The sequence below is a fragment of the Pyrus communis genome, chromosome 10 (assembly GCF_963583255.1).
Source record: "Pyrus communis chromosome 10, drPyrComm1.1, whole genome shotgun sequence".
Classification (NCBI taxonomy): domain Eukaryota; kingdom Viridiplantae; phylum Streptophyta; class Magnoliopsida; order Rosales; family Rosaceae; genus Pyrus; species Pyrus communis.
In genome coordinates this window covers 11,655,676-11,671,899 of record NC_084812.1, presented here as the reverse complement: position 1 = coordinate 11,671,899, position 16,224 = coordinate 11,655,676, and the positions used below count along the sequence as shown (strand labels likewise).

Below are 16,224 nucleotides of genomic sequence, written 5' to 3'. Positions count from 1 at the left end.
GCATCTAGTCTTGTCAACAAACACAACAGTTCATCAAATTCAAGCTATACAATCTGAAGGGGAAACTAAAAAAGAAATTATTATTAGTATATGGAAGATTCATAAACAAGTTCGAACTTCACCAAATTATTCAACTTGGCCACAGAAGTCAAACTCCAAAAGCTTTCACAATTCCCATAAACAAGTAGAAACTTCACCAAATTATTCAATTTGAGATTTTATTTTCTAAAGGGGTGTAAAGATAAATTTACATTTTGAATTGAGTTTGTAAGGTTAGTTTAGGTAGTAAATTTGGATTTAAAGAGATATTAAATATTTAATTAAAAATAATATAGATGTAAAGAATAAGTTGAATGTAGAAAAACATGATATGGGTTTAAATAAAATTTTCCGTAATTGAAGATATACTAATTTGAAAGATAATTGTGCTTCCGTACAATTATTTATCTTTTGCTGACGTAAGAGTGCAATTAATTTTAGGTAAGATACCTTTTAAACCAAATTTGATTGGTTAGGAAAGACTTTTTGTTGCTAGAAGGTTTTATAATAGTTAATTATCAATATGTAGTGGCCAATTAGATTCAATATCAGTTTACAAAAGCTCGAAATCTTAACCAGACAAATTCATTATCATTCTTTGACAAAAAATAAAAAATTCATTATAGTTCAATTCGATGCTTAAATCATTTAACATTTTCTTTGCTCAAAACCAAACTAAACCGGCCATTAAAATTCAGATTGGCCGGTTTGGTTGGACTAAAATATCCCTATGTTCCACAATCTATTCAACCCTATAAATAAATAAGTTCGATTCTTTATTCGACCATTTTTCTTTCCTTTTTTTTTTCTTTTCGTTTTTTGAGAACTCAACCATTTTTTATGAGTGTTGTCATGCTTATCCTTATCATATTTTTCATCGCCTTATAACTAAAATATAAATTAAAAAAATAATATAAGATAGGTGAAAAAAATATATAAAAGAAAACTAATTTATGAAATGGTACCGAACACACTCTAAATTAAAGTCATTTCAGAGATTTCCCATATCCCCTTATTGTCTATCTTCAAGGTCCAACAGACTGTAGATTACGAACAAAAAGACAAGGCAAGCTACATGTTAATTTTTTCTTTCCTTTTATTTTATTTTTTTTATTTTTTTATTTTATTTTTTTTTTGAAGAAGAAGAAAATAAAAAAAATAAATTTGTTAGATTAGATATTAGATTAGGAAGCTAACGGAGTTCGAACTCACGCTGTAATGTAATGACAACATTCCTCTGCACGACTACAGTAAAATACCACTTGCGGCTACATGTCATTGTCTACCCACTTTAACTGAGGTTGGGCTCCAAGAAATTGGGCCTTGGATTGCTGATACCTACCATTCCTGCGATGTCTGGCTAATGAAGTCCGAAGCCCCTCACATATAATCTTTTTCTTCTTTTTTTTTTTTTTTTTTTTTTTTTTTTGTTCAAATCAGATATAATCAGTAGCGGAGCTAGAAAATCAGATTAGGAAGGGCCTTTAAGCCATACAAAAAATTAGACAAATTAATTACAACGTAACTAATGAGATAAGATTAAAGTTTTTTATTTTTGTCTTGGCATGAAAATTTTAATCCACAACCCTATTTTTAGTCATAACGGAGAAAAACTCATCTATTTTTATAGTATGCGAATGTACGACGAGGGAGGTCATTCAGTATTATGGTTTAATAGTATTCATTTTTAATTGTAATTGAGAAGTGTTATGTTCGAATCTCTTAAATGTCGAGTTCAATACCAATTTATTTCCTCTACTCATGTAACGTTATATAAGAAACAAAATGTTAAAAAGTGCAAGAAAGCGTACAATGCCTTAAATCAATATAAACTAGCATAGCTCACATCTGCACTTATCGGGATTGTAAAAAAAAGGGCTCTTATTTTGCTTAAACGAATAAACTTGAATCCATTGAAAAGATTTTAGTCCAAAAACCATACGAGGAAACTGTTGCAATAAATATAAGAAATACTTTTATTGCAAATGATTAATTGTATGTAGTCCTTTGAAGAATATATGACATTGTATGATTGTATTTAATTAGTTCAAAACATACTGTACTTAGATTAACACTAGAGCTTTCTTCTCAATTTGGAAACAGATATCTAGTTCGAATCTCATCTCTTTCATATAGAAATAGAGGGGAAAAAAATTTAAGGCAGGATAACTACCTAACTTTTGGAGGTGATTTTAAATTGATCACAACCTTTCAAATTTTCCAAATAACTACCTAATATTTTGAAAAGTGAACATTTGGTAGGTTCACTAGTCTTAAGTGATGATGGACAATTATTAAAGCAAGTTTTTACTCACATATCATTTACAGAGCTTTAAATTTTCAATCGACGTAGTATCACTAAAAAAATTTACGGTTTGGCTAAAGGAAGTCAACTTGGAGAATTAGACCTCCACAAACCACTTTAGTATTTGTCTATATCATCATTTAATGCTAGAAACATTATGACTTAATGTTGGTAAAGTCATTACTTAACGCAGGTGACGTGATAGATATCTAAATTTTAAAATGTTAAGTGATCAACATAAAATGTTGGGTGGTTATCCGTACTTTAGTAAATTTTTTTAAACGAATTTAATTTAATTATTAAAATGCAATTAAAAATTAATTCCCTTGGTTTAAATGGAAATCAATGTCAAATTTTTTTGGCTTAAATGTTAAAATGGTCCATGTGTTTTAGTTATTGGGTCAATTTAGTCCCTGTGTTTTCAATTTGGTCCTTTTATTTATCTTCATTTGCCAATTAAGGACATTTCCATCTAATTTATATAGAAAAGTTTATAAATTATCATAAAATTATTTATTTGATTTAAAATATTTAAAAATGAAATAAAATTAAAAATTAAAAATTAAAAGAAAATTTGTTCTCCTCCCAACTCCCTGACCTCCTCCCTAACATTACCCCCTCTTTTTTCTATGTCGCAACCTCAATCATTTTTTAGATTGGAAGTTTTATCTCTTATATGTGTTATTTCTCATTGATTTTCATTTTTATGTAAAGAGAAAGGGTAATTATATCTCATGTAATTTATCTTATGATTTTTTTTTAAAAAGAAATTGAATGAAATATGTCACATCCCCGCCCGGGAGGGACTACTTCCCGGGCCCAACTCCACCACCGTAGCACGATATTGTCCGCTTTAGGCTTACCATTCCCTCACGGTTTTGTTTTTGGGAACTCACGAGCAACTTCCCAGTGGGTCACCCATCATGGGATTGTTCTGGCCCCCTTCTCGCTTAACTTCTTCCCGGGCCCAACTCCACCACCGTAGCACGATATTGTCCGCTTTAGGCTTACCATTCCCTCACGGTTTTGTTTTTGGGAACTCACGAGCAACTTCCCAGTGGGTCACCCATCATGGGATTGCTCTGGCCCCTTTCTCGCTTAATTTCGGAGTTCCTAAGGAACTCGAAGCCAGTGAGCTCCCAAAAGGCCTCGTGCTAGGTAGGGATGAGAATATACATATAAGAATCACTCATCTGGGCGATGTGGGATGTCACAAAATATTCTTAATTGGCTAAAAGAAACAAACACGAGGACTAAATTAGCTAAATAGAAAACACGAGGGCTAAATGTGACATCCCACATCACCTAGGGGAGTGATCCTTAAATGTATATTCCCATCCCTACTTAGCACGAGGCCTTTTAGGAGCTCACTGACTTCGGGTTCTGTAGGAACTCTGAAGTTAAGCGAGAAGGGGGCTTGAGCAATCCCATGATGGGTGACCCACTGGGAAGTTGCTCGTGAGTTCCCAAAAACAAAACCGTGAGGGCTTGGTAAGCCCAAAGCGGACAATATCGTGCTACGGTGGTGGAACGGGGCCGGGAAGTGATCCGCCCCGGGCCGGGATGTGACAATTTGGTATCAGAGCCTAACCCTGGTCGCGTGTGTGCCGACGAGGATGTCGGGCCCCTAAGGGGGGTGGATTGTGACATCCCACATCGCCCAGGGGAGTGATCCTTAAATGTATATTCCCATCCCTACTTAGCACGAGGCCTTTTGGGAGCTCACTGGCTTCGGGTTCCTTAGGAACTCCGAAGTTAAGCGAGAAGGGGGCTTGAGCAATCCCATGATGGGTGACCCACTGGGAAGTTGCTTGTGAGTTCCCAAAAACAAAACCGTGAGGGAATGGTAAGCCCAAAGCAGACAATATCGTGCTACGGTGGTGGAGCGGGCCCGGAAAGTGATTCGCCTCGGGCCGGGATGTGACACTAAATTGGCCATATAACTATAACACATGGACCATTTTGACATTTAAGCCAATTTATTTTGTTGCCTTTAAGCATATTTATTTTTTCAGTTTGTCTTTTACCATATTTTGAGAGATTTTTTTATCATGCGGAGTGTTGAATACTTCAGATCTTTTAACTATTAAATCTTTGATAAAAACCATCAAAATCAAGATTCAAAGGTCAAAACTTTAGTGATATTTTATACTTCAAAACACCAAATAATTTTTGTTATCTTGCCACTATATGAAACTCATCTACGAACTACAAATAAAACCTGTAACTGAAATGTTTTATGTTCGATTCTCGTCAAAAGTAAATTTGAACCACAAAATTGCTACTTATGTAAGGTTAAGTTTACTCTATTATCTTAATGTAGATAATATTGTATGTTAAAAAAAATAATAATAAATAAAAATATCACGTCCCAACTCAGTCCTCATTGTTTTCCATGTCAAGACAGAGAGACTCTCCTAATTATTATTTTTCTTAATATACAAATAAAAGAAAGAAAAAAAGAGATTAAAATCTCATCATTTTCTATTAAAAAAAGGAAAGAATCCAGGTAGATACCAACAGACAAAAATATGCGTTTCCCGATCACGGTTTCCGAGGCAAACATATCCCGGGCCCATATAGTTTTGGCGGTGCTGAAGAAATCCAACGAAAGATACCAAACAACAGTAAACCCCCACGTAATATTATTGTCACGACGATCCACGTGGCCGGCGCCAAGTGGTCTGTCAAACTGGCAAATGACCCCATCTGAAACGAACCAGCTGTAACAAAACCCAGTTGTGACTAAAATATGCCAAATAATAATTCTGGTCCGTTGGCCTTCTTTTTAGTTTCTATTTTTGCCATTTATATCAAGAGTTTTTAATTATTTATTATTAACTTGTTTTATAATTTTTATTTTTTGTTAAATTGTCACAACTGAAAGCAAAAAGAGCAATGCTGAAGGAGACCACATTTATGCGTACAATATTGTACGACTTATTCTCTAGCAGAAATAACTTGCCAATTAAAGTAGGTCTCGCCGCTATTGAAAAAGTTGTTCGATGTAATACACATAAATGAGGAGGTGGAATAGTTGGAATTTGTGACAAATGGTTTGAAAGAGGTGGACCATATTGTGACAAGTAACGAAATGGTTGTTAAATCGTATATGATTATCAAACAAACTGGCACATTTAACTTATAGCCAAAGTGTAAATTATGAAGTGTATGCTTAATAGAAGAATATGAAATGATGTTACGTCATCATTAAAAATAAGTAAGATCATCTTTAAAGATGTCAAATTTTAAATATAAAATTTAAATTTGACAGCTTATATGATACTTTGACATATTTAAGGTTTTGTTTTCCACCCGATATATTAAATTTTAAATATAAAATAAAAATTCATATTTGTTTTCTTTGCATTGGTAATGAAAGAAAATGAATTAAAATAATATAAAAATATTTAAACATTCCATTGGTAATGAAAGCTGATCTTAAATTTGACAGCAAGGGGGAGAGATGTCATTCATATCATGCCACATAGATTTAGTTTCTCGGTTGAAAAATATTGTTGTTGTCTTTTTTTACTGTTATTGTTGACTTCAAATCTATTTGTAGTAATTAAAAAATGCTTATCATAATTTTTATGCTTATCTTTTGTTTTAAAATACCAATTACAGCTATAAAAAATAAATAATGTAATAAATAATAGTTTAAATTTGACATTTCGGTTAGAAAACACAATTTAGAAAGAAAAATCAATGTGACACATAAGTTTTCAAACTTAAATTTTATGTTTAAAATTTGACCGTCTAAGAGCATTTCCAATGGAAATGTATAATTAAAAAATGATTTGAGCATTAATGGAATCCACACAATAAAATAATTAAAAATTATTCGACATTATCTTTTCTCATATGTCAGATTTGACATATGAAAATTCATATGTCAATCCATCGGTTGGAGCTAACTCTTACCTTCAAATTTGATTACATGACATTACACTTAAGATTTGACATCTCTTTTGAAAATAATCTAAGGTCATCTCCAACCGACCCGGTCAAAGGGATATATGGCTAAAATAGCTTGAAATGACACGAAAACCGTCTCCAACCGAGAGTTAGGCCAAATGGCTAGTGGGCCCCACTAGGCCGGCCCAATATTTCAAATCCAACAGCTACCTGGCATTAGCATGACGCCAGCTAGCAATGGCTAGTTGATGCCAAGTGATCGTCGGATTTGAATTATTTTTTTTTGGGACAAAATTTTTAAAAATAAAAATAAAAAATTCTAATTTTTCCTTTAACTACCTAAACAATATTAAATAACATTAAACTTAAACAACATTAAACAACACAATCTCCACTCTAGTACTACTTGGGGGAGTTATTCAAATTTAAACAACATTAAAAAAATATTTAACAACATAAAACTTAAACGCCTACTCTATGGTTCTTCTCGAGATTACATATGGACAAGAAATCTAGAGAGTTACTCACTTTATCGACACATATCACTTGAAATCCTATCCAAAAAATTATTGAGATTACATTTCGAAATATTATTGAGATAGTTTAATTTAAGTAGTTATATTAATTCAATTAAAATAATAAATTATGTTTGGCTTATGGCCTTTTGTCACAAGCCTATATTTTGTCTATGATCATTTGGCCTCCTTGATTAGATATAGTAAGAAATATGACATGATAATGTTCATTAAACTCTTATTCGGTTAGAGATGACCTAAGAAGTATGTTTAGTAGTGGACGTGTCACATGCGTCTGGTGGTCCTAGGCCAGACTGTCCCAACCTTCCCTTCGTGTTTGTGCATCTATCGAACGGCTAATCCGGGCCCATCTCCGAACCGGTCCCAGCTCAATGTACGCTCCAGATTAAACCCTCTTTTCTTCCCGTTGAGATCAGGCATATATAAACTCTCGTCAAGACTATTACATTCTCACTCTCTCTCTCTCTCTCCAAACATTTCTATCTCAATCCTGCGATAGCAAATCTGATAGAGATGGAGCGGAACAACATCTTCACCATCGCACTCATCTGCCTTCTTGTCGCCGGTGTCGGAGGCCAGGCCCCATCCGCCGCACCCACTACAACTCCGGCCACTCCATCCGCCACCCCTCCAGCTATTACACCAGCTGCAGCTCCTCAGCCCAAGTCACCATCTCCAGTTGCCACCCCCAAACCTGCTCCCACTCCGGCGTCGGCTCCACCCAAGCCCGCCGCTGCTCCAACTCCGGCGGCCACTCCTCCTGCCGCTACCGTCTCACCCCCATTGCCGTCTCCAGTGAGCTCCCCACCGGCTAAGGCTCCGGTCAGCTCCCCACCACTGGCTACATCTCCTCCGCCAGCCACCCCTGCTCCCGCAGCTGAGGCACCCACTACTACTGAGGTCCCTTCTCCGGCTCCCAGCAAGAAGTCGAAGCACAAATCTCCTGCGGCTGCTCCGACTCCGGATACTGCCAGCCCACCGGCGCCGGAGGGACCTGCATCGAGCCCTGAAGCTTCGACTCCTGGTCCTTCAACTGCAGCTGACGACCAGGTATGCTCTCTGTTTCCAATCTTTTGTTTTCTGTTTAGATCTATTATGCGCTGTGGATGCAATGCGCACCCAGATCTGGAATTTTCAGTTCAAATTTTACTTGGGTTCATAACGTCACTGTAAAGGCCGCGCTAATCCTTTGTTATCACTCGAAACGCCGCGTTTTGATTATCTATTTGTTCACGCGCTCCCTTAAGCGTGTAGTAGACGTTTTGCCCTAATGTACATTCATCAGATCTGTTGATCGAGGCGGTGGATTGTCCCGCCACCCACGGCATACCGACTCTACATACTACTCACGCGCCACCATAGGTGGTGGTTAGGTTGGGTAAAATATGTGATAAATTTACTTAATTAACCCTAGGTCAAAAAAATTTAGAAATGAATCTTACTGAGACAATTTCAATGATTGGGTTAAAAATCAAATTTTTTAGACTGAAAAATTTAACTTTTAGTCCAGAAACAGTTTTTTTGCTCTAACGGTTCTAGTCTAAAATTTTAGTATGAGATTATTAAAGAATAAATTTAGATTTTTTTATTAAATTAAATTAAAAAAATAAATATGTAGATTATCATAAATTAATTTTATTAACATTTTAATCTAAAAAAAATTATGTTTTGATAAATATTGGATGACGTTTATTTCGATTTCTGGGTTAAATTTTGGGGGGAATTTAGCATTTAACATTTAGTTAAAAATTTCTTCTTAAGATGAATTGGGTTTGAAGGAAAATTTTAGAAGGTAATTTAATTTTTAGCTTACCATTAGAGTTAATCTGAGAGATGAGAGATGAAGGAAAGTGTTTAGTGTCATTATGGTAAACACCTGATGGTAGGAAATTATTAATGTGCTAAATTAAAAAAAGACTATTTCTTGGGGTTTGTTGTAATATTTTAATCTGTGGATTTTGGCAATGCAGAGTGGTGCAATGACGATCAGGTCCCTCAAGGTGATGGGATCCATGGCATTGGGATGGGCAGTATTGGCATTATACTAAAAGAAGAAGAGAGGAAGGAGGGACGGTGTTTGTTGTTTTGCAGTCCTTATTATTTTAATCTTTTGTCCTGCGTACTCTTCTGTTGATTATTTATTTACTACAGACCTGGCTGTTGTGCCTGGCTGGCCGGATCGGGTTCCCATTGTATTCTTTTGACACATGATCTGAATTCACTGCTTTTATTCGCCTTTCGATTGCTCTTTACTTTCGCTTGCTTTTGTTTTATATTGTTTTCTTCGCCGTATCAATTATATTCTGCATTCATATAATAATACGTGATGTAGTACCGGTCGGCTATACGAAAAATTTTCTTTGGCATTTGGCACATGTGATAAATGAGCAGGGTATTTTGTGAACAAGAAATGATTTTGGCGCATGTGTTTTTTTTTATTTGCATGCACTCTTCTACGTCTCTTAAGTCTAATTGTTTCAATTCTGTCATGATATTGGATTGATAACTAACGTCACGGAGCAGTGTCACAGTTTTTACTGAAACTTTGGTTTCAAATCTGATTACGTTGTCTTTTGGAATGGTGGTATTTATTTTCACTTAGAAGTGAAGTTTTAGGTTTGAATTTTGTGGATGACGAATTTGATACCAAATTAGGCTGCCTATTATGTGGTTTAGCCGAACTTCCCTTCCTTTTAATGCAAAAAATATGGAGAAGCATTGTTGTTGTTTTAGCAAAAGATGGTAAGACTGTTTTCTACAACAGCAAAAGTTTGTTCCTTCTGGTAGTGACAGCAAATAAAAGAATTTGCAGAGGGAGAAAAAAAAGATGTAAATGCTAACTGAGCTGTAATCAAGTGTGTGTATAAATATGGTTACATCGCATAAAAAATGGGAATGAATCAAAGCTACCTAGTTCTTTTGTACAGGAGGGTCTTTTTTCACGCTAGTTGGAGAAGCTTTTTTTCTTTCAACAATTTGATCAGAACCTGATGAAAATCCTGCACATCTGCTTCAGAGATTTCCTCTGTCTCGCTGTGCCAAACATATTAAAGAGATTGGAAAAATAGATTTAGGTCAGATTGAAAATAATTTGAGATTGAGAAAAAAAAATGCTTTTGTAAAAAGGGCTTTCCTGATTGAATCTCTTTTTCTCTTCTGCAATTCTCCAATTTTTTCAGTCGGTGTAGTGGACGATGAAATTGTCATGGAAGACACTGCAATTTCTTTGCTAATAGACTGTGGTGTTGTTGGTTGGATCATTGTGTCCTTAGAAACATTGTAGATGAGGAAATTATTTGAATTCAACAAATTTTGTTGGCTTCCAAATAGGAGGTGAAAATTTTTCCTTTGGCCTATAAGTCTGAGAAGCTTACTTGGCAATTGCTTTTGATCTATTGATCTTCGATTGAAAACCAAATCTTTGCATGCCATACCAAAGACCTTTTCGCCTGATTTGCCGATAATGAGAGCACTGATTTCATTCGTTTCGTCTTCAAGGACCAAGAACACTTTGTACATTCATTCAGACAAAAAAAAAAACATTAATTACAGAGGATAAATGGTGTAATAAGTCAAAAACTGCATTCTCATAGATTTTTTTATGTTATAACTGAATGTTAATACTAATCATATGAAAAATAAAAGGATGGCTGTGTGCAAAGTTGCATTTCAAATTTTATTAAGTTTTTAAGTTGTAATGTGGTTACATGATCAATGAACTATTAATTGAAAATATGTAATTAAAAACAAAATAAAGGATAAGTTTCAGTTTAAGAATGATATGAGATAATGATCAATTGAGAAAACCGAAATATAGTGTTTAACTCATTACCAAGGAGTCAACATTTGATTTGGATGTTTTTGACACATCAGTTGATCAGTCGTTGGGCCCTTGTACATTTGTTTGGCACATGTAGGGCAAGCAGTATACCACCATTTATATGTTATGTTAAACCGCTTAATTGATGCCTTGCATAAAAATGTATCATCTTGTGAAATATTCAGACAGATGTTTAGATGGTTAATAACATTAAATAGAAAGCTTATGTAAAAGAAGTAAAAAGTGAATAAGATTGTTTTGATTTAATATGATAAAATAAAAGCATTATGTGTACCTTATATAAATCCGGGGTCCAAATAGCCCAACTCTTCAATCATGACCTCAGCCTGGAAAACTTCAGTTTCTCTTGCCTAATTAGAGGGAGGGAGTGTTGTAATAGGGTGAGACAAGCCAAAAAACCTGCAACAATTTTGATCTAACATTAGTGAAATGACCATAAAAAAGAATAACTTTTTTTCTTTTAATAATTCTAGGTGTGTTATGATTTTGATTGTACGATAATGAATGAACTGACACTGATTTATATGAATTTAATTCTGGAATCTCTAGATCAACGAAGAAAAGTATTGTACCAGTATTGTTGAGGATGATGTTGTATGCGCTCAAAAAATGAAAAAAAATAAGAAAAAAGAAAGATAAAAAAGGAAACGAAAATAGAAAGAAGGAAAAAAGATGTATCAGTTGACATTGTAAGCAGTTATGCAAATGACTAACTCAAACCTACACTCATTTTTTAAGAAGAAAATTAAAACAGACGCAACAAAGTATATGTATGAACACTTTGTTGTTCAAACACTACATAACATAACAAATTTTATTTTCACACATGAAAATATTTGTGTTATAGAGGCACAGAACACCCAGACTTATTTTCAAAAATATTTGAAGACTGAATAAAACCATCTAACGCTATCTAGCAAAGAGAGAAAAACAAAATTTCAAAACTAAACTGGCACGTAAAAATCTAAAAAAAAAAAAAAAAGAATAGCAAAAAATTGATTTTTTGATTCAAATATATACCTACAAATAGCTTGACTTTCAAGCTCGTAAAAACTGCAATTCTTGGTTGGAGCAGTGAATCGAACGACAAAAAAGTAAAGTTGTGTGCAACGTCTGACCACGATGTAATCTTAGCTTCTTTTCTGCCAAATAAAATAATTAACAAAAATATTGAAAAAGCGATTAAAATGTGATAGAATTTTTTTAATCCAAAATAGATTAAATTATTTTTAAGAAAAGTATGTGATTGACCTATGTGATAAAAAAGCAAAACAACAATTTTGTATGGATGCAAATTTCTTCCTTCTTATTCTTGGACGAAAATGCACTTGCAAAAACAATTAACACCTTAGGTGGCACACCCTAGACTCGGGGTAGGTGGAAAATTCGATCCCAAGTTCGAAACGTGAGCTAAAAACTAAATAAATAAAATAAAACAGAAACTGGTTGGAAAATAAAATTCTTCGTATTTAAAATAACTCAATAATTCTTTACAAGGCTAAATAAATAAATACAAAATTCTATCCTCACACTTAATCTGATCTCATGACACACCCCGACCGAGATCAGGGCGTGCTAGCCGTCACACGAAGGTGACGTAGCCATGTGCACGTGCGGAAGCTAATAAAGCAGTAATATAAAAGTACGAATAATTAAAAACTAGCATACAAAGTACTAAGACAAGTGCTAGCATAGTGAGATACAAATTCAGAGCAAGACTATAGCAGTCCAAAAGAAAAGCTGCGACATAAGTACACCCGAAGGTGACCATATGTTGGTGAGTATCTGTCAGAAATGCCGGACAAGCCTTCTGGGAAACCACCGAAACTGCTAATCAACTAGAACCTGGAGGGGCGCAAAACAAAAACGTGAGTGGGTAAAAACAAATCTTTCGAAAACCATTTATAGAAATACTTTCTAACCCCTCGCCGTAAAACCTGTATACTTCCCAGAAAATAACCATATATACGTATGTATAGATATGCCCAACATGCTCAAGGGTATGCCAATCATGCTCAATAATATGCCATGTCGGAACCTCATAATGCAATGCAAGTGCTCAGGTATAAACATGTCAATATCATATAATCTGGCAGCCGGAGTCACCTAACGTGACCTGTACGGCTGCATCTAGAGCTCAAATCTCAATCTCAATATCTGAACCTGCCCACGAGTCGGAACCACCTGAAGTGATCTGTACGACAGGCCTGGGTGTAACATATATATACGCTCTAGTGCTACGATCACGTGAAGGCTGTGCGAATAATCGCGGGTCACCTACGAGTCGGAACCACCTAAAGTGGTCTGTACGACAGGACTGTGCACCTAACTTGGATCCAAGCTGAGCGTATGGTGCGGGAGGTGAACATCACGTGAAGGACTGTGCCCTACTCTGGGCGGGAGCACTAACACCGGGGGTGCAGGTTATGAGCTCTCTAAGCATCTCAAACTACTGCTGAATGTAAATATGAATACCACTTACCTGGCACTTACCTGTGCGTCCACAGCACCCAATATGCATATGTATATATATATATGCAACTACTAATATAATCATCAATGCACGAATAATGATGAAGTAATGCATGGCATAAACTAATAAACATTTATTCAATTTCTGGGAAAATATAGTATATAGGTATATACGGAAAACAAAAGCTCACTCACTGGTACGTAGAAGGGTCGTAGCCCCCTGCCTCGAGTGAGCACGCTCGTCCTCGGGGTACGTGTCACCTATATGCGAAACAACTATAAAAACGTCAATCTAAAAGTACAAAACCAACTTCTCGTAATAACTTCTCATACATTGCTCAAAATGGACAAATGAATATACCAACGTGCTCTACACAACCTCAGGATCACAACCATATTTTTAGAAAAATTTTCCTCCGCCGCACGCGCCCCCATGCGCCGGCCAAGGCACGGCCACACGCAGGCATGTGCGGTGCACACGGACGGCGTCAACTGACGCCGTTAGGAATATTCCATCAGTTTTGACAGATTCCGTCAACTGACGCCGTTAGGAATATTCCGTCAGTTCAGACTTGACGGAATATTCCGTCACCTTCTCCGGCGGACCTCCAGCGACTTCGCCGGCGCCGGAAAACTGGAAAAACTTCAAACTTTGTTTTCTCACTCGTTTCTCAACCATTTTTCATGATTCTTGAACCAAAATGAAGCTTAGGACTTGTAGAATCACGATAGACTACTTTTAAAGTCTAAAAATTACGCGATCATACTTGTCCACACAATCCAAAACTGGCCAACTTCGACCACGGTGATCCCGATGTCCAAATTCGTCAAACGAGCTACTCCGAGGCTCCTTGGGACACCACTAAGCCACCTACGAGCTTCAAAAACCCAAAAACGAGCTAGATTAATCTTGCATGAATAGTACCCAAAACGGGTTACCTCGAATCGACGTGAAAACAATGTATTTCTTACCTGAAAATGGTACGATCGTGCTCCTCTCAGCCTCACGAGTTCAATGGTGTAGTTGGTTCCCTCGATCTATGATGGTTTGGGTGAGTTTGGTGTTTGTCCATACGTTTATGGTGATGGGAAGGGAGAGGGAGACACGGGAGAGAAAGACAGGGAAGAGACAGAGGGAAAGGGGAGAGTGACAGTGTGTGTAAGTGTGTGTGTGTGGTCCAACACATGCCACACCATACACAAAACAACCAATAACGTGACAAAAACGAACTAGGGGTAAAGTCGTAATTTCACACGTACGCTAATATGAATTTTGGGACGGGATGTCACAACCTACCCACCTTAATAGAATTTCGTCCTGAAATTCAAAACAACCAAGTAACAACCCCTAGTGGTCAAAGAACAATCGAGGATACAAATCCCTCATCCGATCTTCTGTCTCCCACGTAGCTTCCTCGACTGAATGATTCCTCCACAAAACTTTCACTAAGTTTACCGTTTTATTCCTCAGAACCTTCTCTTTCCAGTCGATGATCGTCACCGGTTCCTCGTCATACGTCAAATCTGGATTAATCTCTAACGGTTGAGGAGGTATCACGTGAGATGGATCAGCAACATAGTGTCGGAGCATAGACACGTGAAAAACGTTATGCACTCGAGCCAACTTCGGAGGCAACTCCAACCTGTAAGCTACCTCACCAACTCGTTCTGTGACCGTGTATGGTCCGATGTACCTGGGGCTCAACTTCCCCTTCTTTCCAAATCGCACGACACCTCTCCACGGTGAAAGCTTCAGAAACACCCAATCTCCGACCTCGTACACTCTGTCCGTAGCATGCCGATCCGCTAAACTCTTCTGCCTGTCCTGGGCTGCTTTCAGGTTAGACTTAATCACCTGAACATTCTGAGTAGTCTCCTCGACAATCTCCGGACCCACTAAAACTCTCTCACCAACCTCTGACCAACATAATGGTGTGCGACAAGCTCTGCCATACAAGGCCTCAAATGGCGCCATGCCAATGCTCAAATGAAAACTGTTGTTGTAAGCAAATTCCATCAAATCTAACCGCTGATGCCAAACATCACCAAACTGCAACACCGAAGCTCGCAGCATATCCTCCAAAGTCTGAATAGTTCTCTCTGATTGTCCGTCTGTCTGTGGATGATACGCCGTACTGTAAAGTAGCCTCGTGCCCAAAGCTTCCTGAAAAGCCACCCAAAACTTCGATGTGAATCGTGGATCACGATCCGAGACAATACTCACTGGGACACCATGATACTTCACAACCTTCGAGATAAACAACTCCGCTAAACGGCTCAAAGAATACTTCTCCCTCACTGGAATAAAATGTGCTGATTTAGTGAGCCGATCAACGATCACCCAAATGCCGTCAAAGCCATTTTGTGTACGCGGCAACTTGTACACAAAATCCATAGTGATATTTTCCCATTTCCACTCTGGAACGGGAAGCGGCTACAACAACCCAAACGGCTTCTTCCTTTCTGCTTTAACCTGCTGACAAACAGCACACCTGCTCACATACTCGACTATCTCCCTCTTCATACCCGGCCAATAATAAAATGGTCGAATGGTATGATACATTTTAGTAGCTCCTGGATGCATAGCGTAAGCCGAGATATGTGCTTCATCAAGAATTTCATTCTTCAACTCCACATTATTAGGCACGAACATTCTATTCTCTAGCATCAACATGCCATCAGAATCACGAACTCTGAGGTCTCGCCTCCTTCCTTGATCTCGAGCTTGGATTAGTTCTTGAGTCTCCTGGTCAGTTACCTGAGCCTCAAGCACCCGATCAACTAGAATTGGTCTAACTTGGAAATTAGCAAGTAGCGCCACTTCTCGATTTTCTGCTTCTAACCTCACTCCCGTAGCACGCAAGTCCACCAAAAGAGGAATATGACTAGCGTACAATGCATTAATACGGCCCTGTGACTTCCTGCTAAGTGCATCAGCCACTACGTTTGCACGACCAGGATGATAATCAATCGTGCAATCGTAATCGCTGAGCAACTCCAACCACCTCCGTTGACGAAGATTAAGTTCCTTCTGAGTAAAGAGATATTGGAGACTCTTGTGATCTGTAAAGATCCTACACTTATCTCCGTAAAGATAGTGTCTCCACAACTTC

The 16,224-nt window shown here is 37.1% G+C and overlaps 1 protein-coding gene across 1 annotated transcript; it reads left to right on the top strand.

Moving 5' to 3' along the window:
• The first annotated feature begins 7,257 nt into the window (after positions 1–7,257).
• LOC137748339 (lysine-rich arabinogalactan protein 18-like) lies at positions 7,258–9,034 on the top strand. The gene is made up of 2 exons (XM_068488481.1): positions 7,258–7,848; positions 8,769–9,034. Exons 1-2 carry the CDS (start codon positions 7,312–7,314, stop codon positions 8,844–8,846), a joined length of 615 nt encoding a protein of 204 aa, XP_068344582.1. The 5' UTR covers positions 7,258–7,311; the 3' UTR covers positions 8,847–9,034.
• The last annotated feature ends 7,190 nt before the right edge of the window (positions 9,035–16,224 follow it).

Coding starts and splice junctions, on each gene's coding strand:
- LOC137748339 (XM_068488481.1), top strand. CDS start 7,312: ATGGAGCGGAACAACATCTTCACCATCGCACTCATCTGCCTTCTTGTC. Junction 7,849..8,768: donor CAACTGCAGCTGACGACCAG/GTATGCTCTCTG, acceptor TTGGCAATGCAG/AGTGGTGCAATGACGATCAG.